Source organism: Pogonomyrmex barbatus, unplaced genomic scaffold (genome assembly GCF_055798465.1).
Source record: "Pogonomyrmex barbatus isolate J1 unplaced genomic scaffold, ASM5579846v1 scaffold2, whole genome shotgun sequence".
NCBI classification, from domain to species: Eukaryota; Metazoa; Arthropoda; class Insecta; order Hymenoptera; family Formicidae; genus Pogonomyrmex; species Pogonomyrmex barbatus.
In genome coordinates this window covers 4769342-4795726 of record NW_028297116.1, presented here as the reverse complement: position 1 = coordinate 4795726, position 26385 = coordinate 4769342, and the positions used below count along the sequence as shown (strand labels likewise).

The following is a 26385-nucleotide window of genomic DNA, read 5'->3' as shown; positions in this document are numbered from 1 at the left end:
TGCGACCTCAACTTGAGTGGCCTCGGCTTCGAGTAGCCGTGTAGAAAAAGCGGCTTGTAGCCACCTCCGTTACGTCAATAAATATTTACTCTGTTTTCATCCGCCGTGCACCGATGTAATCGTACGTGCGAGGATCCGCGAGTAGAATCGCGCCGCGAACGAAAGCAACTCGTCCTCATTTGGCGCGACTGGGCGATAAATATTTACGGGTATTCCCACTTCAGTTCACGGGACCCGGCGCCATTGTACTTTGTAATATTCGCAGCGGGGACGCGGGCGTAAAGCGATTTGGATTCATCGCGGACATGTATATAATTTCCATCGATACATATTTATCGCGTACTCCACACAGTCAGACGATTCGCGGTGACATAATGGGATTAGCGAGGTTACATCTTGAAATATATAAAATGACATCTACACAATTTTTTTATTGCTTATATGATATTTATATGATGAACTTTATATTTATATTTCCTCTTATTCCTTATTCCTTATATAGACTACTTATTTTTAAATTTATATATACATTTTTATACGCATACGATCTTTATTAACGTCTTTATAAATAGCCATCACGTTTTTGAATTATATTATCGTTTTAATTCCTTTTTGCTTCACAAAGCAGATAAGTAGTTTTATCTAACTCAGTACTTTTTACGTGAAATTAATTTGCAAATTAATTCTAATTGGAGTGTAATATTATCTTCGTTGAAAATTTTTCGATATTATACGCGTGAAAAGTTAAAATAAATTTTTACATTAATTATTAAAAGTAAAAGAGTTTGAAGAAGTTATGAAATAAAAGTTGTAAACTCTTATTGATATTTATTTGAATAATTCTGCTATGTAATACATACTTCTCTTTTTCGGAATTTGTATAGAAATATATGAAATAAATTTGATGGCAAACTATTATAAAAAATAATTAATTTACAAAGAAAGAAATAAGATAAATATCATTCACAATTAGATAAAAATAAATTTTGGAAATAAATATATGTGATATATAACTTATATAATTACGTACAATGTATCCTAATTTCTGCTTTCGTGCAACCTTTAATTAAGTTGCTGGGCAGCATTCCCGAAATATTTCGAGATATTATATTCGAAATATTTCATCAGGATATCAACTAGACAGACCATTTATTTCTCCATTTATTTCGAATGTTTCATGAATTTTACCTATGTATCTCTGTCCAAACGTATATATAATATATTAATGTATTAATATATGTAACATGTTATTGTAACATAAATGAAATATATAAGAAATATATACGAAATATATATGAAATTATAGATAAAGCTTATAATATATAATTTATTTTATAGAGAGAGAAAAAATTCATTATTTTACATTACATACAATATAATTGCATTTTTTTTAACTTGACATTAACCCAATTTATATTTAACTTTACATTTGAGTACATAATATAATTAAATATAAATTATAAATGTAAAATAAATTTAAAAAGGGATTATATAACACTTTGTAGATAATACAGAAAAAGTGTAATTTAATTTTGATTTAATTTGAAGCTATGCTATTCCACGTGATAATTTTAAAATATAAAAGATATATTTGTAAGGTTCCATTAAAACAAGTTTTGGCGTTGGTTGTTTATTGAGACAGAAGTGGGGAGAGCACTGGGAGTTGTTGCATTTAATCAGCTTTGCGGAAGATATTATCTAATAGTCTCTCGCCGTTGCTTCGGCATGGATAACCAACTAAAGCAGCACGTCGTTACTGTTGCTGAAGTTTGGAAACTCTCAGAACGATGGCAACACGCGAACAACCGTATCTGTTTTCGCGGAACGCTCATTTTGCTAAGAACCAGACATGATAGCGTCCAACGTATGAAGTACGAAAATTCGGAAAAGGAAACTAACTATCCTGAGGCTGAAAGCTCGGAACATCCTAGGTTCTTCAATGTTTTCTGACCTAATTTTGAAATTGTAGTGAAAAATACACCGCAAGTCGCGTTCTATTGTCTTTTAGCCATAAACACTCTCGCGATTGATTCAACGCAAAAATTTTAATATAGTAATTTTATAATTTTTGAAGTTTTTTAATAATATATATTTCACGTATCTTGTCAACTAATCTCTAAGATTAAAAAACTTTATTAAAATATTATATTTTATTCCGTGGTTTTAATTTTATTTTAATATAGCGTAAATATTTTTTATAGTAAGAAAAAGATCGCAAAAATATGAAAAGGGAAAGTAATAAGTAAATGAAAATAAATCTTTCCAAACACATTTATACTATATAATGACTATCGATAAAGACGTAAGAATTTTTGAATCTTTTCTCGAGTCTGTGAATTTCATATTACACCCGGGGAACCGAAAGTGTTCCTAGTTCGAAAACATATTAGTGATTGAGCTTCGACACGATAAAGCTTGAGCTTATTGAGTCTATAAAGAGAACAAATGTCTAGAAGGTGGAAGGAAGGAAGGAAATAATGATATTTTATCGAGATGCGATCATGCGTCCTGAGCGTTCCTCTCGATCAAATTTCTATCTTTCGTATTCTTGCAGAACCGGCGGGTCTCCATAAATTCATCTCTTGCACAACCGCACGATCTGTTTTATATCAAATAGATTGAATCTTTTATCTCAAAACCAATGTGAAATCGACATGTGATTTCCGTATAATTTAACGAAATAAGCAATGGCAGAGTTCACACGCAGCAGACTGCACCGTGGCGCGCGAGAGCAATCGGAAAACGTCGAATACTGATTGTTAAATTTATTTGAAGATTGTCATTCTTTTATATCAAACTCGTAACTCAAGTTGCTTTGATTTGATCAAATACACGTGATATGTGAAATATGATTTTTTACGAAATATACACACCTGGTTTCTCTTCATATTTTATCGATAAAGAAACAACTTGGACAACATTTATTTATAGCTTCGTTTATAAAAATTATCGCACACACATTTCTGCGAGACACAACAATATACGTATATGTATTATTATATGTTTGAAAAAGTCTGGTTTTACCTGATTCATATATGACCTGACGAATTCCATGCTTTGATCCAGAGCGTAAGTGTCGCTGCTGCAAGAATCGATGATAAGAGCACCCAATGTTGTGTTCGGCAGGAGTTCTATATCAGCATTAATTTCGTCCAGGACGTACAACATGGCTTCCAATCGTTGCATGCCCTTTTCTTCTTTTACGGCTCCACATGGTAGTTGACCTGCGACCTGGGAACAAATAAATGTACGTGTCATTCCATTAATTTCATCTTTTAAAGTTTTTAGATATTTATCTACTTAATTATTTACTTTTACTTTACATTTATTTATTTATTTATTTATTTATTTATTTATTAATTACTCATTTACTTTTCCTGCTTATGAAATAGTATTACGTAATACGTTACGTAACATTCTAATAAAAAATTCTGATTGTAAATAAACAATTTCTCTTTCATTTCTTTAATTTTAGTTTCGCATATTTCGTTTAAATAATATCGTATAAACAATATCGTATAAACAATATAAATATGTCACCGCAAAGAAAAATTTTCAATGCACGCTGCGCTGTTTTCAGGAGTGATGAGAACAAGGATAGATTCGTTCGGCTTAATTTCGTTGGCTTAATTTTCCCCACTTTTCCTCAGAGTCATTCATTTGTACAATGTCTGGCACGTGCACGAGCACGAGCTCGGCGTCATGGGACCGAAAGATCAAATGACAGACTTCGACCCCTTCGTATTTTCAAGCACCACGGTCGAATGCGCCGCTCGACGCTGTTGACGTCGAGTTCAAGGAGAGTATGAGGGAAGTTTGCGGATACGGTGGTAGTACTGTAAATCCGCACGTCGCTTCAATGGCTAGTATAGAGGGATTCCGTCAAACCCAAAAATATACAGTCCGGCTCAAACACGCTCGTAAATTTCGACGACAACACGATCCAGCCGCTGATTTTAATGTTTGTGAAATCAGCTGGGAATGCTGACCATTCGTTTCCGGGGTTACAAAGCTTTCCCGGAATAAAGCTTACCCGGAATAAAGCTTTCCCGGAATAAAGTTTTCCCTTTTAATTTTAACAATTCAGGAATCTGTTTTTGCTGAAAGTCAGAATATGGTAGGGACTGATGAATATTCTCTCTCTGTAAATGTAATATATAAAATCAAAATTTGACTTCGTTAATTTTATGTCTATTTAATCGAATATATTTGAATGTTACTTCAGACCATTTAAAATAAATATTTTTAAATGATATTTCAAATTATAGGTAAAGAATCTTGAAATGATATAAATAATATAAGTTATATAAACTCTATCATATAATCATATCAAATTTAATGTTGTTATTATCTTTTTAAAAATATTATGAGACGCAAAAATATTGAATACAGGCATTGAAGAACTTTGCAATATACATTCGCAAAGTTTCTACATTATGAAATAAAAACAATTCTTAATATAATGATTAATAGTTGGTATATATTTATGATTTTTTTAAACATATTAAAATATTATATTTAAATATTATATTAAAATATTATATTTAAATGTCATATTGAGAAGATAATAAAGACAATTAAAGATGAAGAAATTTTTTTATCTTTAATACATAATTTTTATTCGTTATGTGAATTGAGTAAAAAAAAAAAAGGAAAATTGATGTTATCGGAAAAGTTGCGATATTGCCTCGTTGAAAATTTATTCGAAAAAACTGATCACCCAAGAATCCTGGTCGCTCGTTACTCAGGAGTCACTATATCAAGCGACAAGAACAACTGGCGAGAACGAAAGTTATCCGTTAGAGGAAGTTCGATAGTTATTTTGCACGAACTACTTACGCGACAACAATAAATCAGCTTAAAGTTTTCGATATTATTGCACCTATAACTGAGAGAGGTGGCATTTCACGAGCATGTTTACTTCGCATTTTGTGCAATCGAACTTAGCCGCGTATTCAAGAGGATTTATATGAGGCTTATATGAGAAAGAAAGAACAAGTTAAGATTGAAGGAAAATGAATATTAATGAAGATTTCTAGGAGAATTTCTAAATAAAAATGTGTGTCATTTTATACAAAAAAATTACAGTTATTTCTCTTCAACAAATTTGATTAATAAATTTTCGTTAATTTAAAACGGTTTTGAATCTGTAGATATATGGATTTAGTCAAATAACGTATGTTATAATTTAATTTTAGATAATTTTTAATTAAATTTAAAAATGTTTATATTAATTATATAATAATTTTTCTTTTAAAATCAACGTACATTATCACAATATTATCATTATAATATTACTCGATATTATTTGCACATAAATTCATATTATACATAAAACTTGATTTTTATTTATATTTGATAATTTTTATACTTATATATTTTTAATATTATCTATCATTTATTTTCACCGAAGAAAAGACCAAATAACAATTTAATAAATTTTATATTTTCCGCAGTAGAATTGTATACTGTAAAAATCGTATTGTACGTGGTTGTAGCGAGAAAAGTCTGTTTTTCTTATCTTTTTGTTATTTAAAATAAATATTTTATTTATTGTTTGACGCACGTAGCGCGCTATTCGCTTTACAATGTTGCATGTAATTTTTCATGGAAATTTTGAAACATCAGTTTTTAAAAGGAAAAATATTAAATCTAAACTTTTGCAATTTTCGCAAAACTGCGTTTATTTATTTCTTTTTTCTCTTCTCCTATTCTTTCTTAATGGAATATTTTGTGAGGATAGAATGCGCGCGCGCACCCCCCCCCACACACACACACACACAAAACTCGATATCTACGACCCTTCAGATGAGGTTACAATCTATGGTGTTACCCTATATTCCATTTCAACCACGTATATGACGTACGTATATGACGTACGATATGACGTCAAAGTGAGCCTGGGTTTGTTACGTCAAACTTTTATATGTGTTGAGTAACATGTACCTAGGCAATTGGCGGAAGTTGGCTTATTTTCCATCTGCGAACGTAATAAATTATTTCTCTCAAAAAAGTAAAATATAAATAAAATATCGTTCGTTTATGACGTTTGAATAAATAAAGTTCCAGATAAAATTAAACTATATGACTCGATTACAATTATCAGCTTATTTAATTTTTCTCTTTTTTGTCTCTTAAAAGCATATTTAAAAAAAAAAACAATATGTACTTTTGTGAAGCATAAAATTAAATAAAGCTTAAAATTTTTATGAAATAGAATCTTGATAGAAAAAAAGATTATTTTAATTAAAAACATTGAAATTGTTATATTTAGATTTTCAGAGCTTGAAATGAAATAGAAATGAAATAGAAACAGATTTTAATATTCATACTTTTTATCTTTTTTTTTTCTAATAGCAAATTGGATTAATGAATTTATGAATACTCATCATCTGTTTTAATAAATATGTAATATATGAAACGAAATAATTAGTTAAACAAAATTATGATTTTAAAAAAGAGAAGCGCAAGTATGCGTGTGTATGCCTGTCCGTCTGAAAATTGATATTATTTAAATTTTTCTTCTCGGCTATTGTAGAAGGATTTTCATCGTTAATATTAATGGAACTCGGCAAGAGTAGCAAGCGAACAGAGCCCGTTTATTTGTTCGCCGTTGGCGACGAACACTGCGTCCTTATTCGAAATATTCATTATTTTCAAGTGGACAAACTTGGAAGACGAGAATGCGATTTCTGCGAGGCAATTTGAAACGAAAGAGCGTAGAATATAAAAGAAAAGTGGATACAAGTGTAATATGTAACGGAGTCGAGATACAATAGATGCACATTGACTCTCTCCAGAATCAAATTCCAGGTTAAAAAAAAAAAAACTGCAATTTTAATCTTTACACGCAAAAAATGATACACTTGACTTTTCTCGTGTATAGAATGATACACTTGATTTTTTTCGTAAATCGAATAAAAAATTTGCGGTATTATAAAGTATTTTTAATTTGGTCGGCGGCGCTGATTCTCTGGGCTTTGAATTCCCTCCTTGTAACACAATGGCGCTCACTTGATATATGGGGATGTCGGGGACTTTCGTAAGATCTCGGGACTCTTCGTAATTTTTTAGTTTAGTTCTGGTTGTGTTTCAATAATTATACGTCCATTGTCCAAGATTTTGTTTTGATCTTTCTTTAGAATAAAGGATATTGTTACAAAAAACAAGTACGTTCATTGGGTCCATCAAATAAAGGAGATTTATACAATATGTTTCTCCCGCAGTCGCGTTAGAGTGCGGCACCGAATAATTAAGCAGTATGTTTGCCACAATTTTATATATTATATAAAGTATATAACACATATATATTATATATTTTATATAATTTACACATTATCTAATTATATAGTATATCATATAATTTACACATATATATATATATATATATATATATATATATATTGTTTTTTTTCTTTTATTAGAAATAAAATATTTTACTATTACACATTTGTGATAAATTAAACTTTCGACAAAAGATTTAATTGGCTGACTTAAGACGTAGAGAATAATATATAAGCAAATTACGTAAATGAGTAACAAATATTTTTTTTTTTTAAGAAATTAGCTTCAAACTCTTACTCTAATACAAATTTAATTTACAATCCAATAATTAAAATATTTATCGTAGAAAATTGAGAAAATGTGATCAATCTATATACTATTGTATAGATACGGTATCTTAACCAAATCTAAACTCTCTTTAAGGAAAACTCGATTCCCCAGTTATCGAAGAAATCTGTAGCTAACAAGAAATATGTGATCATTGATACATAGAAAATCTTAGGAAGGAGCTTACCTGTTCGTGCATTGGAAAGATCCCACCGAGAATAATGTCGCCACCGATGCGTATCAATTTCGAGCCATCTTCGCCAGTATTTTTTATGTTGTAACATTCGCTCGTTATTAAGAAGCACCACATCCACGGCAGAGTCCACCGTAAGTTCATTTTGGCCATGGAAGCTGAACTACTCGAGCGGCTTGCGGTTGACACCTCGCTAAAAGCACAAATAACAGGTTCAGGTCATTTTGAGGAGCCTTTTTAAAAAAATGTATGAGTACTTTCTCGCTACTTTGCAACACAAACAAGTAATAAATATTAATAACATAACTGGTTACATTAAAACAATGTGAGGAATTTGAAGATACTGAAGGTAAATATTAAGAGACTGTTTTCTGAAGCTGTCTCTCTGAGGAAGAAACGATGTGTACATACTTCTGATGCACTTGGATATTTTATTTCAATTGATCAGAATAAATCGATTACACGTCAGACGCACATATCTGTTTATATTGTCCGTATTCCCTTCATCTTTTTCATTTCACAATACGATTTATTAGCGTTGCGACAACAATGCTTGTAAAAACTGCTCGAAAACAGCTTGTAACGAGGCTCTGAGTTGAAAGTTTCAATAATCGATAAGCAACGTCATATATAATTCCCGGTGCTGTATGCTGAAAAGCATGAATTTATAAACGGAAGCGGATAAATAGGTACGTGTGCAAAATATTTACAAAATATAAACATATCGTATGTTACATTTTCCATCTCTGTCTGTTTTAAACTTTCTCACTCAGATCACGATTTCTATACTTATAAAACAGTTTCTTTTCGGCAATAAATCTCTGTCCGCGACATATTAAAACTTTCACGTTTGTAGATAGAATCTCCTAGTTCATCCCGTTGAATTTTTCTTTTTAAAAAATGATCGAAGTATAAACTGTTGCTTAAAAAAAAAAAAAAAAAAACAAGATTTTCAGTGATTTTCTTTCAACAAAAGTTGACTTTAGAATTGCATTTCGAGCGTTTAAAGTAAACTCGATCTTTTCTCCTCTTTAATCTAATTCGACTTAAGATACAAGGTGTCGTACAAGGATCAAGAAAATCCAACCTTCTCTTCTTTAATTACTTCGTTGCTCGTCGACGTAATCCGACCTTACGTCTTTATCGTCCAATTTTCTTCAATCGCAATCGTCGCAAAAGCTCGATTTTTATCGTTAACGGAGAAAGTTTTTCAAGCGATTATTTTTATATCAGCCATAAGTAATCGATTTTACTCGTTATACGAGTGACGTCGTATGAACATCGAGAAAAAATCCGCTCATTAATATATTTTTCTTTTTAATTACTTTTACCCATTTGCCTCGAGACACGCTTATACGTACACCGAGCATTTGTAAGCACATCATTTTCTTATGAGAAAAAGTTGCTGATTGCGAATCTGCTTGTGCGTCTACAATCTAATTCACGGCGATGCAAATGAAGAGAAGGGAGGAAAGTACTAGCGGTGAAATGACTTCGTTAAACAAATTTCATTTTCGCTCACGTCTTTACGGCGTGTTTCGGTTTTCTAATTGTCTCCCATTTTGCGTTCTCCGAAAGCCATTCAAGGTTGTAATTTTGTAATTTAATTCAATGTACAATTAAGTTAAGGCTTGCCGAAAGAAAACTTCTTGTATATCTTTTCTCTTTATTCTTTACATTCTTTAATATCTAGATGACAATGAATAGGAACAAACGACTTCAAAAATTTAACGACTTATGATTAGATTTGAAGATTTTTCTTATTTTGTACAAGTAATAATATAAAATGTTACATAAAAATTAAACCTAAATTAAACCTACTTACAAATAAAATTAATATTGATAATTTCAATTTATAAAAATTTGAAGCAATAACAATTGCAAAGTTAAAAAAGTTTGAAAGATTCATTTTTTTAATTAAACATTTTTATGCAGTGAACATTATTTGGATGCAAATGCGATTAGTTAAAGATCTCTTAGTAAATTTCAAAATAAATAGTTAAATTATGTCTTCGTGAATTAATTAATAACATATAATAATTATAAATATAAAGTTTTAATTTTTAAATTTTATTATTTGTACCAGAAAATAAATATAAAATTTGGCGTTATCAGTTTATTAAAACACATTTCCGCATTAATAATTTTTACGTGTCAAACGGCTAAAGATAAATCAATGTTGTCGCTTTAAACACATTAATAATTCAACACTGAATTTGAATATGTTACAATTTCACAACAGACACACATACACGCAGATATGTAATTTGTAAAATATTAACTTTCAGCTTGTATAAAATTCATAATAAAAACAACAGCTGTTTTTCAGTTCTTGTGATATAGAGTTTATTCAATACTTGTGCTGTGTCTTTTTATTAACAGATTGAAAGATAATATTCAGATTGAAACACGGAGGTTGAGAAAAACAGTTTTATATAAAATCTTACAAATCATCAAGAGATACTAAATATCAGCCAATTACTTTGATATAAATAAAGCTAAAAATCTTTATTTTTATTATTGAAAATAATGCTGAAAAATTATTTATTATGGCGATCAATGCTACAGATTACATCTACTCTCGATAATCGCAAGAAATATTACTCCGTGTATTTTTAGCAAATTATTAAAATTATTCTCTTTCTAAAATACGCAATAAATTCGAATGGAAATTGTCGGGAAGAGAGATTTATTTAAATTAATTTGAATTCTTTTTTAATTTTATTGCGACTCTATCGCTATATATCTTTGGCTACACTCAAAGATATATAGTAGCATGCTGAACACTCAACGCTTCCACTGAGATTGAATGGCATTGTATCGAACATACCAGAATTCAGTGAGGCGTTCCGCTTGCCCTAGAAGAGTCTCATGAATGTAGAGCATTAGCGCGACCTGTGGCAGTGATCGCCATGCGAGTAATTCCTCGTAATTCCATTGGAGTATGGGCTTTTATTGAGATTTTTGGCTCGCTCAACTTCATTAGTAAGCGTATGTTAGCCAATAATAATAAAGTAACCCCCTCTTCAGTTGTTATTCTATTCTGTGAAAATCGTTATAAAAGTCTTTTTTTTTTCTGGGATTACCCCATTTCCATAAAGATCAAGTTTAGTATGTTCCATAAGCAAATAAGAAAACGTAAAGATGATCTTAAAAAAAATTCTTCAATTTCTTTTTAAACTTTTAAATCGATAGAAATTAGAAGTGGGAATTAGTGGGAACAAAATTAAACTTCATTGTTTTACAGAATAGTTCAATGACAAATAAGGACATGTAAGGACATTGTTCTAAATTTATTCTATTTCTCTTATTTTCTTTAGATTTATATAAGTATATATATATATATAAATATATATATATATATATATAAGTTACTAATATTATATATATATATATATATATATATATAGGATATTAATATTACGAAAACAAAATTTATTATATTATAAAATTAATTATTATAATAAATTTGTTCGAAACTTGACATCAGGTTTCAGACATGTCAGAAATGCTTGAGTGTTCTAGTACTTTAGTACTTTATAGTAATGCATCTTGTTCTTGTTCGTGTAACTCAATGGAAGAAGAAACTTTTCGTCGACAATGGCGCTTTAGAAATAGCGTGTTTCACGTCTTTGATTTGATCCACGAGTACCTGCCGAAAAGTGCCCTCGGAGAATGTTCTCGGAAGGTAGCCACTCGAGCAAAGATATCGTTTTACTTGAGCGGAAGAGCTGGCTCGAAATAATGTGCCGGCTATCTCAAGAGGGCGGACGAAAAGCGAATTCACGCCAGATAAAGAAGCGTAACGCGAAGGAATACGAACCAGTTTGAATGCCGAATAAAACGTGATCGATTGCACATTTGTTATTCGTTCACGATTAAATGGAGATTGATTGTACAGAACAATAAACTAAAAAAAAAAAAAAAACAAAAAAACAACAAATAATCAAGACCTAGATTCGCACAAACGTCCAGTAAGTTGAGATATTTTTAAATATTACGATTAAATAATCGATACCTGCAATATTGAAAACATCAAATTATTTTGCCAACATCATTATTTATCACGTTACTGATACATATTAATCCAGATATTTTATTCTATTTATAGGATTTATTATTAACGATAAGAAAGACATTTTATCTGTAGGAAAATGTTGAAATAACGTACTTACAGATAGTATTAAAACTAGCTCTGTAGCTGATCGTTTTCTGTAGATGTTCTTTCTTTTGTAATATCTGTCATATCAAGGTATTTCTGATATTCAATTGACGAACAAATCGATAAACTATATTCAAAACTATTGGACTTGCCAGATTTGCAATCAGACTTTCAATTGTATGTGTATTAAAAAGAAGAGGACAAAAAATGTGTGAGCATTTAGCGTGTAAAAAATTTTTTATAACATAAAATTCAGTATTTATTGAAACTTCTTTTAATAATTTAAAACAATAGGCGGTATTTCTTTTATCCAATATTCAGATTAATATATCAAAGAGAGAGGAAAATTAATGTAAATAATTCCTTAATTAGATTCACAGAAAATAAAATTTATAGTAAAGAAAATAGATTGTTTTCTTTAGTTATTTGATTCTCGTTGGTGATTTATCTTATTCTTTCTTTGATCTTAAAAGTTCAATAAAATATTTAAATGCAAATTATTAAAAAATGAAAATAGCATGTAACATTGTATATATAATATTCATACTTCTTTGACCAGTTTTAACCTGAAGATTTTAAAACTGCTTTATAAACGGTTCTAATTCCTTCTTCTTTACCAAAATTTTATTTATTGTATTGTTTTATGTAAAAAGCGTAATCAATCGTATGTTTGAAACATTCAGATTTTTTTTTTTAGAAAATTTCTAATTAATTTCATATTAAATTCCAATTTCACACACAATTTCACCACATACTTTAGTTTACATATTTCTGGGACTTGATATACAGGATACAAATAAAAGGAAAACTGCGCTTTCGTTTTGGCAATGTCGCGGGACGAAATTGAGATATCTATTCATGCATGTAATCCTTCGATACACTCAAGTCGATTCCGTCCTGGCTTTGCTTCGTCAGGACGCGGCAGAAACTCCAACTGTTTTCATTTCTGGAAGGTGAATCGTGCCGTTCTTTAAAATTTCTTTGATATTGCGATTCGTGCAAGTGGCAAACGTACTCCGATCGTTCCCGGATAAGAAGATCCTTTGCTAGTGCAATCGAGAGTTTGATTATTTAGAATATTTAAAATATTTCATTCAACATTATATACACGTAATATTTTGAGGCCATCTTAAAAATTGAGTAATATAACATAAAGTCTAATTATTTCTCCTCAAATTCTATTCGTGAAATATCGCATTGATATTGCATTCATACAAAAGTCATTTGAAAATTTCGTAAACTAATAATGCAAAATTCTATTTTAAAGAGTAACGTTTTTAAAAAATAGTATTTTTATTTTTCACCCAAGCTTGATATTACAGAGCTATTCATGTGACAGATGTGATATTACAACGAGTACCACTGATATTTATATGTCAGGTAGAATTTTTCAAAGAGCTTTTGTTAGATTAATATTTTTAGTCGGATAATAGTTTTGTGTTAAAATAGAAATTAGCATTAGAAAAAATATTTTGCCGAATAGAGCTGCTCTTAGAGAGAAAAAAAAAAATAAAATTTATTTCATCCGCGCAATAAAAAGTCACAGTTATATCAATTTGTGTGAATTTAAAATATAAATGTCTTTTTAAAATAAAATTTCTTATTGTGACAGAGATAGTTGGAATTTGTATTTTCTTATTTGTATATTTAATCTCTCAAAATGCCTGAATAGAGTTATATAAATCGATGAAGCATCGATACTAAAAGCGATATTAAAAGTCTATTAATAACTTTCAAGTTAGTTAGATGAAATAAATGCATTAAAGTATGTGAAAGGTGGATAAATGGATTATAAAGCGAAATTTGAAGTTTCCTGATAAACGGCCGAAGCGGATAGAAACGGAAAGTTAAAGGGTGGGAATCGCGTAATTCTCTTGCTTGAAATCGAGCAATTTGTCACCGTCATGGTAGCTCGATGAAGTTTCTTGAAAGGAGTATAATTCCTCATGCTCATCGTACGTCCTCTAGGAATCTGATGGCGATTATCGTAAAAGTAATCGAAGGGAGATCGGCAGATGGAAAGATAGAAACCCTCGACAATTTTTCGAAATTGACATTGTTACTTTGAGATCTAATATGTAATTTCTGTGCTCAATTTATTTTTATCTCTATGTAAGATTATATGTAATTTTTATGTGCACATAAACTCGAGAAGACGTAAAAGACGTGAAAAGAAATACGAGAAGAAAAGAAACACGTGACGTGTGTGTTTAGTATGTCGAGAAAGAAAGAAAACCTACCTACCGCCGAGAGATAGCGAAACAATACGTCGGATTTATGTTACGTGTAATATTGTAACATGTTGACTAAATTACATAAAAGTCATATCGCGAAAGTTGGATCTTTTAGATCCCATAAAAAACTTGCAACCGTATATTTCACGTAAAAGATCGAGGGGGAGGGGGATTGAATTAGTTATGCAACGTTTATTATATTTGTTATTTAAAATCTTGTTAACGCGATGCACTTGCAAATGTTTACGCGGTTACGAGGATAAGATAAACGTATGAAGCCGACTTCACGGAGATTTTACCAAATCCGAGCTAAATCATGCTCTGTGCGAGTGTATTTTGTGTAGATGGAATAAAAATTTACGTTGGCTTATTGGCTCTTTCAAGATTTTAATAACAGAAATTTATTTTTAACTCTGTTGAAAGAGTTGTATTGTTTCAGCGTGCAACATGCAAATCCGGAGTGACGTTTCGAGATGTGTGTAAATAAATGGCTTTCGTGTAACATCGAGTTGTACCAGGAGCATTAATCCTAATAGTTCCCTCTAACAATAAGTAGGATATGCGTATTAGTGGAACATTCCAAGTTAATTATCTGGAATTTATATGATAACGATGGCGCATTTGACGTGCAAAATACAAGGGGGGGGGGGCGGGGGAGGGTAATGCAAATGCAAAGCGCATTCACTCCGCGAATGTGACTCGAGTAAATGGAAGTAAAGTTAAACGAGCGTAAAAGCGATTACGCGAAAATACCGGGGAATCGAAGAGTAAAGCGAGATGGAGGAAGATAGATTGCTGAAGTGGACGAGTCACCATAACAGGATCGTTTTATTCGGGGTTGTGGAAAAATACGAGAAATTCTTAGCCCGTCGGGAGACAAAAGAGGAGCTTCTCATCGAGCTTCCCGCACATTCCGATCCATCGGCAAAAATTAATTCCGCGATACGAACGCGTTGCTTGAGATCTCTATATCACCCGGGATCACCGGCTGTTTGCGGAAAAAAATATCCATGATAAAAAATAATGTGGCGCCGTGTAAATCAAGCCTGGAAGCGCAGTAGCCTCAGGATTTTGGTATTCTCGGCGCGAATTTAGCGCTCCGAGTGGCTGTTTAAGTCGCGCATATGATATAAATACGAAATGAGATTTAAATAGCCGCAGTGTTAGCGCTGCGAGAACACTGGCCAATGAATTTAAACGAGATACTATCAGAATTAATGGGCCATAACAATGGCAATTTTAATGAAATTTCGCGATTTGTGTGAATATGGCGAATACGGCCCTGCCCGGCTATCGCCCTTTATCGTTTCGCAGATAAATCGAGTTCGATTCGATTTATGCAAATCGCACGCGAGTAATGCAACGTGTGGGCTAGAAGTAAGACGTACCGTTTCGACGAAAATTTACCTCGATATTTTAACGCGGGGGGGTTGTGGACTATCGACGCCCTACGCGACATTGACGCCGCAGACGGCGAAAAAAGGGCTCGGAGAGAAATCGATATGACATTATTCCCGATGTGTTTCCACCTCCTCTTTTGCATCACGTTTCCTCGCGCGCGTCTCGTATCTCTTTCTCTCTTTTACTTTGCACAAGACTCTTCATCTTCCTTCCTCTTAACCTCTCCCATCTCTTCCATTTTTACCCTTTTCTTTATGCCTCCCTTCGGCTTTCGCCCTTCGGCGAATCAACCCTTCCAGATATTAAACCTGATCCAGAAAGAGCCGAGTGCGGCTTTCATCTACTCCTACGAAGTCGACCACATTCGATGATCAGCCTCTCGTCTGGCAATTCAATGTAGATCTCACAAACGTAAAATCCGACATTTCGCAACGACTGCGAAAATGTTGCGAAGGATAATCGCACGACATTCAACCCTCTTCACGTCCAATTACTCCCACATCCCAAATCTAATGAGAACGCACCCATTACATATATTTTACATATATTTTTGCGTGCTAAAATTGTTCCAGTCTACAATTTGATTCCCATTCGAGTTTGCAAATGTAACACGTTTTGCATATTTGATTTGAAATTAATTTAGTACTTTTGCTCAAATATTTCAAAATCAACATTTCTTTGTTAATAACGTAAATGCATAAATCTCACCTTTTTGAATCTTTGATCGTGTATATCAATTTTTCAACCCTATCGAAAAGATGAGATTGCGAGAGTCGATCGAAGCTAGTTGACCCGAAATGAAGAACGGGGAAGCCGATTTAATTTAGTTTTTAATTAAAGCACCATGCAGCAGACATGAGGACGTTATACGAGAACGCATTTTTAATTTACATCACCGATGACCAATAAGTTGCCTGTAGGATTTATAATAACCTCATAAGTTGAAATAAATGGTTGTTTTTCACAAACATCCTCTATCGCATGTTTATTAAAATGCATGTGCATATTAAAAATTGTTGTTGAAATTGTGTTTTAAAATTCAACTTCAATCTCCAAGTAAAAATTAACTTATTCCTTTTTAAAAGCAATTAATTAAGATATGTACCTCGTTAAAATTATTTATGTCAGATATGTGAAAAAAATTATTACGTGTTAAACTTGCGTCTTTAATATGCGTTAGCTCTCTATTAAAATGCGACACATTTAAGAGGACAGAAGAGCACTTGCGAAAAAGCCAACGAGCGCCAACATGGCTCTTTACACCGTTAAAAAAATGGGTTAATTACGCGTATATTAGTGGAATATTACATGCATCCTTGCAAACTCAAGTGGTTTAGCATGTTAAGACATTCGTACTATTATTTTGTACAAATGAAACGACATTGCGCTTTACTTAAGTACAAAGTTTATAACGTGATGAAACATTAATTTTCAGTCATTTGATTTCCCTTGAGTTGTTATAAAACAGCAATTGAGATTATAATATTTCATTTCATTAAAGTGTTTCATTTAAAATCTCTTCATAAAGTTATTTTATATCGTATTGGACATGTGTTTATAAACACACATTAAAAACTAAATTTTTACATATTTGTAATTACATTTGTTTTTTTTTTTTAATTTTAGTATTTTATATATTAATGCTTCAGTTGTATGACTTACTTTAAAGGGAGTAATTAAATTTGTGTAAATAAAAATATAAAAGATAATTTGTAATTTTTTAGTTAAGTATACAATTTTTTTTTTAAATATACGTTGATATACGTTGAAGTATTGTATATGTAATAAAATATTATTATTTGAAAATATCACAAAATATACTTTATAAGAAGTTATATATCAGAATATTGTGGAAAATTATGGAAATATGAAAATATGTGGCTTTTGGGTTATATGCGAGAAACACAGCTGCCAATTGAACTTTCCATCGCTCTAATATTGCGAACTTACTTTCAGAGGAATGTCCTTCCTCGTGCAAGTTCTTCCCAAAGTTCTGGCCCAAAGGGCTTTCTTGAAATGGCTTTCGAGTTTCCAATAAGATCTGCAGCGAGCTTAGTGTAGATTTCCAAGATCGCGACATGTCAAAGATACTTTGATACTTCGCTGTCGACGATACTAATTTCATGATTCAAACGATTTTTAAAAGACACTGCAATCTATTTTTAAAAGATACCACGATATTTGTAAGTTATAATAATTATTTGCATTTAAAACAATTGCAACAAAATATTATCGAACTTTTTATAATATTTTTTAAATTTTGCAATAAGTGTATCAAAATATTTTTTCATAATATTCGAGCGCATAAATATCTTAATCTTTAAAATATTTTTTTAAGATATTTTTATCTAGTAAAGACACTGTTATATAATACTAATAAATAACAAAATTACTTATATCTTTTACACATTTCTTGTAGAAATTCTCAGTAACGCGCAAGCGTATAATTATGTCATTTGGTAAACTTTTCTCTCATGAGTCAAGTTGCAGGGAAAATTTATGTACGTTTTATGAAGACTAGTGCTTAATGGGTTAAAAGAAAAGTTGCGGAAGTCGCCGACTAAAGTGTAAAGTGCGAAGGACAAAATATAAGCCGCGAGAAGGTTCTAGGTGGCTGGCGTCAGTTTGTTTAAGAATCATCGCCATGAAGACGAAGGATAATGTCAAAGACGACATTCTATACCTTCAGGGGATCGTCAGACAGCCGAGCTCCTTCTATTTTCCAACGTAGAAAACCGGGATGCGCGACAGAAAGTAAACATTCGTTCCCTTACGCATCTTTTTCTTACTATCTTCTCTGTAAGAAATCAACTTTAATCTTGGATTTAAACACAATTGAAAGAAAAGATCTTTTCTAATACAAACCCGAATATATAGTAAGTTCGAAATATATAAATAAAAATTACTGATAAAAAAATTAAAACAATTTTGATTTTATATCAATTTTAGCAATATATCTGTCGATACTTTTTCTTAACTTGAGAAAAAAATCGTTCGGCAATTACTGTCGCCAATTCATTAAATCTATTCTATCAAGCTTCTTTTCGGTGTATTCTTTCTTTTCTATGTCAATCTGTACGTTATAATATATCTTCCTTGTGTATTTATTATTAAAATTATCATGTTGATATAAAGTTACGTGTAATAGATAAAAAAATACAGTAAATAAGCAAAGAAACTTTCATTGTTGTTATTGGGCAGAACAATTTACAGATAATTCTGCTTAAATCAGTAATTCTTTCGTATTAGAATACTTTAATAAAGAGAGCAATGTGAAAAAGACCTTCTCCGAAAGAGCTCTTTGCAGTCGTTACACATACATTGATAATCGATAGCTACCCCTCGAGTCTCGAGGCTTCATCTAAAACTCATTACTCGCCAATTTCCCATTCATTTGCACTATCCGCTACTTCCGTAAAACGTAAAGTTACAGCGACTTTACGCTACGCGCAGATCGGAAATTATTAAAACATCAAATTCACATAAAGCTATTCATATCTTCGTTCGTTCACGGTTTTTCGCTATTCCTTTTCTCTGTCCATAAGCTCGGCGCGACTCTAATGGATTCCGCGAGTTCTCGAGCGGTACTTGTTCGCCATTAAATCCTGATGTGCGGTGGGATCTTAGTTTCTCTTACAAAGTGCACAGAGAGCAACTCGAATAAAAGTGAACAAAGCGACCCGTTAAAATTCGCAGTCGTGATCACCCTGTTGCAAGGCCATAAATTCATTCTTTATTGCGATAATATTGCTGAAATACTCTAAGTGTTTGTAAAATCAATACTTGCACAACTTAATGTACAGATGGAACTTGTGGAAAGTCGTGATTGTTGATGATAAGTTTTATAAATGTTTCATAGTCTATCCCGAGAGCAAAGAGATATTGATATAATTTGGAAATAAATAATTATGTAACGACAAACAGTGGACTAGTGCTGTGAAAAAAAAATCCGAGTTTGGTACGATCGCAACAAATATGAGAACGCGAAAAATAAAGTTGCGTGTTATTTTTTTCGAGTCCAAAATGATTCTCGAATCCAGGAATGAAACTTCCATTCGCAATGCTGAATCGGCAGGATTCAGCCGCTGCGATATGAGGCCGATATCGAGTCGACACATCGATCACAGCTGAGGGTCACTTTACGACTTGGAGCAATTTTCGTTTGGGGCGCGCGCGAGCCGACTGCCGAATTTTCATTTCCGCTTCCGATAGGAAGTAGCCACTAGCATGAGAAAGCTTTTCGCGCGAAAGATCGCACAGCCTTTGATGTTTTATTATTTCAGTTACTATTTCAGTATTACATACTCTATTTGATTAAATCACGTTTTTCTATCTTGCGTCAATCTCGCGGAATAAATACAAAATACCAGATACAAATCGACAAGACAAAAACACGGAAAGTAATATGCGACAGTTGGCAAAGATATTTGTTTAGCTCTGTTTAGAATTCCATGCGTAAAAATCAAAAAGTAAATACAAAATAATTTTATTCCCAACACATTAATGCAGGTGAGAGGTACGTTAACGTAGAGAAATTTTGCGATATCTTTTTTTCCCTATTTTTTTTTTGGCTGTATTATATTACGATGAAATCGTCATCGCTTGATAATTTATATAGCGAGACACTCAATTTGGAAGCGGGTCGAGCATTAGTCGCATTGTATAAGGTCTGACATTCTAATCTACAGACGTGACGCAAGATTGTACCGTTCGGGACGATTTGTCACGTGTGTGCGCCCAACATCGTAGTCGTTATTGTCCAGCCCGCAATTCCACATAGCCGAATGAGTAAGCACAATACTCGCGTTCCTTGTTCGCGTTCCTTGTCTGCCGGGATCGTCGAGAAACGTACGCCGGTATACACGGAAAACCAATTAGGGTGGGCACACCACGGAACTTGCAGTCAAGTGTATTCCCAACAACTCCCCCCCCCCCCCGATACGAGTCACGTTGCAATTTCTGCAAGTAATTTAAACCCCTTCCGGGCTAGTTCTTTTGCGGAGCGTCGGCAATCGGCGTGATTAGATCAACGTGTCAACATGGATTCTACAGATGTTTCTCCGGAGAAACGTTAAACCCTAATTGTTTGTATCATTCCACCAGTTTAATTTCGTGTGTACTCTTCTCGTACACACATTTGTACAATGTATTTCTGTAGTAAATTTTTTTGGAAAAAAAAAAAAAAAAGAAAAGAAAAAAAAGAAAAAGACATTATATGTTGGCTGCGCACTGGAACGAAATGTTTCGTAAAATTGTTTTATTGACTTGGCGTTTGATCGGGAAGATTTAATAAAGTGAGTAAAGTTAAACCGGCGTGTCGATGAAATAAGGAATGTTGAGCCGTTCTTTCACTAGATTGAATAGGAAACTGGTTCATCCACCTTCAACCCTCTATTTTCATTTCGTAGTCGGCACCTTCGGTGCCTGCTCCGCGTCGTTAGCTTTCGTCTCCACGTTTCCTCTCGGCTTCCTCGTCCAATTCTTATTGATTTTCCCGACGACGTGCTTATGATCCATAACGCGTTAAAGTACGATAATGTTCCATCTTTATTGCGATTCGGCAAGAATTCGCCTGGGTACAAAATCACTGAATAATTTAGAGATATCTTTCAACGACGCCAATGTCTTCAATTTATTCCAAGAAAACAAAAGCCGGGCGACTTTTAATATTTTATAGAAAGAGACTTTACTTGAGACGAACACAAGTACCTATAAATTGAATATTAAGAGCCATCAATATTTCTCAAAGTCATCGTAAAAAGTTTTCAATTGTTTAATAATAGATGGAGAAATTATAAAACATGTTATTGTTAAATATAAAATGTAAAATAAGAAATAATAAAAAAATCAGACTGTTCCGTGATTATAATGTTATTACTTATAAAATGTTATGTTACTAGAGTGTTACTTATAAAATACTTATGAAATGAGGATCTGCTTTCGAGAATTTACTACTACGTTAGAAATAATAGATTTCTGCATCTAAATAATCCGTCCCCAGGTGCCGCGTCACAGCGTTATTGTAAATCATCTTGGCCATTTCCACGGATACGAAGATGGAAGAAGCTGCGAGAAGGTGACGTTATCATCTTTATGATCGCGCAGGAGCGCGTCCGGGCGCGAGAAAATCCGAAGGCTCCTTTAACGGAAATGCGGAGCGGCGAGACTTTATCGACGTCTCGGAATTGAAAACCAGAGGACAAGGGAGCGGGAGCAACCTTCTCCCGTGGAGATGTTTTCGCACCTTTTTTCCGAGCGGATTACTTCTCGTCACGATCGAACGAACGCGGTCACCGAACGCGAAAAATCCTCCCGTCACTTTTTTCACGTCGCGCGATTCATCGGGAAGAGATGGAGAAATACTTCTATTGAACACACAACGGAAAATGCCTGCGCGCCATTGGCGTTCGACTTGGAGATTACTTGGTGAAAGAATTTCAAACTTTCGGAATATCGTTATAACGGCACGTATCTCAAGCAAACGCTTTAAACACGCAGCAATACGTGCGAGCAAAAATCAAAATCTTCCGGCCTTCTTATATTATTATGTATTGGTAATCGTAACCGTATGCCTTAACAATACTAATGTAATATAGTTAAATTGTAAAACGAAACATTTAATGAGAGTTATCTAATGATTGTGTTTTGCGAGCAGTTTCCCGGTGTCTCTCCTGTCTTCGTGCGGCAAGTAACATCGATAGTGAAGTAGCTTCATTTCAATCACGTTTCAAACACTTGGACACTTCTCGACCCTCTCGTGGATGGGACAGCAAAATGTCTACTACGGAATAATAGAGGCTAACAATAGATAACGAGCTGAGACGAACGAAGCAGCTTCGGAGCATCTTGAAATACGAAAGGCCAATTTTTCTGCTGCTCGGAGAAAACTGGATTCCCCGAAGAATTGGAAAGAAAACCGCAGAGTCATACGAGGATGGGAGGATAGTGCGGCAGGACTTGCTTGTCGTCATCTTCGATCGACAATTTGCATTCCGATCGCGTACCGCAATATTCTCGTCGATATTCGTGACATGAGAGTCGCTCGTGCGTTTCGTTGATTTGGCCGAAATTGGCACGAGGGTTTGGCAGAGATAAATGAGGGAGAAGGACGCACCTCTGGGGAGGATTTAAGAAGGGCGCATGTGAATATCGAAAATAGTACCTATTTTCACGAGGAAGTTTCTTGACGAGAAGACCTTCGGGGAACTTTGACCCTGTGTTATGGTTGTACAACACCGCTGCGTGCGCCATCATAGATTGCGAATCATGTGAACGCCAATATAATTGATGAATGCGATGCAGAGCAGAGTTCACATTCGTGTTTCAAGCATCAGTAGATTTCAATATCAATAATTGTAGTTTACAATCGATTGCAATAGAATTGAGTATTAACGTTGACGTTAACGTTTCGATTATGCGTGTAGTGAGTACGCGTAGCATGTTGCTGTCCATTAACGTAAAAGTGTATTTTTTAGTGAAACCGCTTTGTGATTTTACATTTAATGAAACTGCTTTGTAATTTTACATTTAGTTCAAAATGTGAAATGTTTGTGAATTTTGGTTGTGGAAAGACAGAAGATTGTAAAACAAACTAACATCAAACTTTAAACTTGCTTGGTGATGTAATGTATAAAAGAACGTGGCATTATGTGCAAATAATGAATAAGGTCAAGGAAAATATATAGAGTTAGATATTATAATCCCGTATGGAGAATAATTTGAGAGATACGAACCGAATAACATTAAAATGAGAATGGACGAAAAAGAGGACTGAGGATAATATGCGAACCATGATTTTCCCTCAGATAAACCGCGTATCAAACCAAAAAGCACCTTTCAGAGGCTATGAAAAGAGGCGAAGGATTTATTTATAGTTCGAATAGTAAAAGTCTCCTACCGCTCACATTAGTCTTCCTCCGTGTCATCATACACACAGGCCGTTTATCCTATGGTGGCATAAGTTAACTTTCAAAGCCCAATAAATTTAGATACGATACAGGTTTAACAAAGTTTACTTTAATAAATTTTAATATACTAAATCAATTTTCACACGCAAAACGGGATCCAGGAGCATAAATCGTTAACTAAAAAAAAATATATCCCATTGAATTGAATGTAAAATAAACAAAGACACCATATTTTTATACGTATGTGCCGCGATAAATTCACATTCAATAAAGGCAACGTAAATACAATTTTCGAGGGCTTGAAAATTTAACTTGTTGCAATGTAACATAATAATGCGACCTCGATTAACTATTTGCTCGTAGCTTTCGGGAAAATTTTCAGCATGACAGAGCTACGCCATGTACGAGCACTATCGGTGATTTCATTCGAGATAAATCGATCCTTTGTTCCCTTTTGGTCACTCGATGGATGCAATCTGAGTGCTCGCGATAAAAGAGAACGATCAGCGGTGCAAATCAGGGATAAATTCGACGGTGAGTTAAATCGAAAATTGTCGTTGGATGCGCATCGGATGCGCAAAGCAAATCGGGAATTAACGGATGTTACAAATGATGACGAGCCGCTAAAGGATTACGATATCAATTGGAACGCCTGTGAAAAGTACGGTCAATGCGACTCGAAATCGTGCGGTTTTGCCTTTAATCGTCCGCGATTACGCTATGCGAGCATCGCGCTTAAATAAAATATTATGTGTACTTCTCTCCCCATTCCAATTGACACACAAAATATTTTTCTCTTAAGTTTCTTTTTAATCATCCACAGTATTAAATATGTAATTAAAAAGTAGATCATACCTGCTGTTTTAAAGCAAAGCAGAAATATGATATAATTAACTATATGACAATTCAATTATATGTAAAGTGATTATCATGCTTTCGTGTTTTTTATTATAGATTAGATTAAAATTCGTAGATTGACTTTTCCGTCCGATTCTTCAACAATCAGATCTCTCTTTTGTAAGAAATTTTTGTTAAAAACTTTCACTTCTCAAAGCAAAGCTCGTTACTTTTCTTGTCTTCTTGTGTAATAAGCGGCTTTGGATTTCCCAAAATAATTCGAGAATATCGCAAGTAGCGTATTGAAGGATTAAGAGCTTTTATCGAAATGCGACCGCTTTGATATGCATCGCCTCGAAGCGGTCTAGATAGCCTAGTGGTTCCCGGAAACCTGAGACGAAATGCCATAATCGATATATACCCGTGGCTCCATTTTGGCCGGACGTGCAACTACGAGTTATGTGTCTCGTGTAGTATGCGGCCTGTTTGCGGAGATGCGGCACAGCAACGCGCGTTGCAGCCTCCACCTCACATCCGTGATGTTTAATCTGCGTATATATAATTAGAGAGCGTCTTAGTGCCAAAAGATATTTTTTTCTTGCTTGATTCATCAAACAATTGATTCAATGTCAATGCGGCAATAATATATATGACTTAAACAAGTGTGTCAATTATTTACTTAGATGTTAAAAGTTGATTTTTCAATAAAGATGTATATAAGATGTATATACTTCTAAGCTTTACTTTAAAACAATTATTTATCTCGCAAGTTTTAAAAGTAAAGGTAATCAAAAGTTTTGTGGAGTATTTAAATAAATTAAATAAATTATATTAAATTATTTCCACATTCATAGAATTCAATTTTGCGAATACAATTTTTTTGTAAACAAAACCTAATTATTACTTCATCGTGATATGGAAATTTCTATTCTCGTCTGAGATCTTAATTCTCGTTGTTTAATAATCTTAGAACCCTATTTCGTTCCGACGATATTACGACACGCAAATCTAATGTTAATCAAAGTCGACAAGCAGTTATAGTCCACCATATTGGCGATTCATCCGTGATCATGTTTGGTAAATTCATAGTATAATACACTTGTTCGAGGCAATACATTCTATACTCTCTAAAGCTGTGCATCAACTGCATTTTGCATTTGCATTTGTAATATATATATATATATATATATATATATATATATGCATCGGATGCGACGATTATCGAGCTGGTAGATTTCCAACAAGCGCGAAATGCATAACGAGAAATGCATAGCGGAAGATGTGGAATGTTTAACGTTGGCGTCAACGCATGTTTAAGCAAATACTAACAAAACTACCGTTTTATTGCTGCAAAAGCGCAATAAAACATGTTTCGCGAATGTCAGAATATTTTACTTAGAAAGAAAAACTTAATTTTTCGCCAACATCACAATCGATAATAAAGTAACAATAAGAGATTATATAAGAGATTATATAACAATAAGAGAAAGTAACAATAACAAATTATACACCATAGTTTATATGTATAGTATAAAAAAAGGTCCTTTAGTATAAAATCCTCCTTCGTCTTTTTTTCAAATTTTTCTCTTTGATTTTCATATCGTGATAGCACGATTATTCTCTTAACTTTTCAAAATTGCCTATCGAGGCTTTTGGCTTTTACAGTAAAAAAGTGAAGGGCGCTTTATTCACATACAAAACATCAATATGCTCGCAGCGATTGCAGCCTTGAAGTGTTGATATTCATTTGTTCTCATCTATTCTGTGTAATATAAAAGTATAAAAAAGTGTAACTAGCATAAAAGTACAACTAAAATGCAAAGTGGCAATTAAAACGCTGAGAAAAATTAACAAAAAAAATAAAAATAAATAAATGAAAAACATGAAGAGAGAGAGAGACAGAGAAAAAGAGAGAGAGAGAGAGAGAGAGAGAGAGAGAGAAAACTTAAAGATACTTTATCTTTTCAATTTTCCTCCATCTACGTGAATTTATGCTATACGAAATTGACTAATTGAAGCGATTAACTTTGTTTTGGCTAA

At 33.1% G+C, this 26385-nt stretch overlaps 1 protein-coding gene across 6 annotated transcripts in view; it reads right to left on the bottom strand.

The window, feature by feature from the left end:
- LOC105431406 (metabotropic glutamate receptor 8) overlaps positions 1 to 26385 on the bottom strand; it is a 107557-nt gene that overhangs the window by 73568 nt on the left and 7604 nt on the right. For all 6 annotated transcript variants that reach the window (XR_016139165.1, XR_016139166.1, XM_089076523.1 and 3 more), the window contains exons 2-3: positions 7799 to 7997; positions 3025 to 3231 (exon numbers count right to left, since the gene is read on the bottom strand). Coding sequence is in view for 4 of the 6 variants with exons in the window: in XM_089076523.1 (XP_088932649.1) it covers positions 3025 to 3231; positions 7799 to 7997 (406 nt within the window). In the remaining 2 variants the exon portion in view is untranslated. The remainder of the gene's footprint in view (positions 1 to 3024; positions 3232 to 7798; positions 7998 to 26385) is intronic.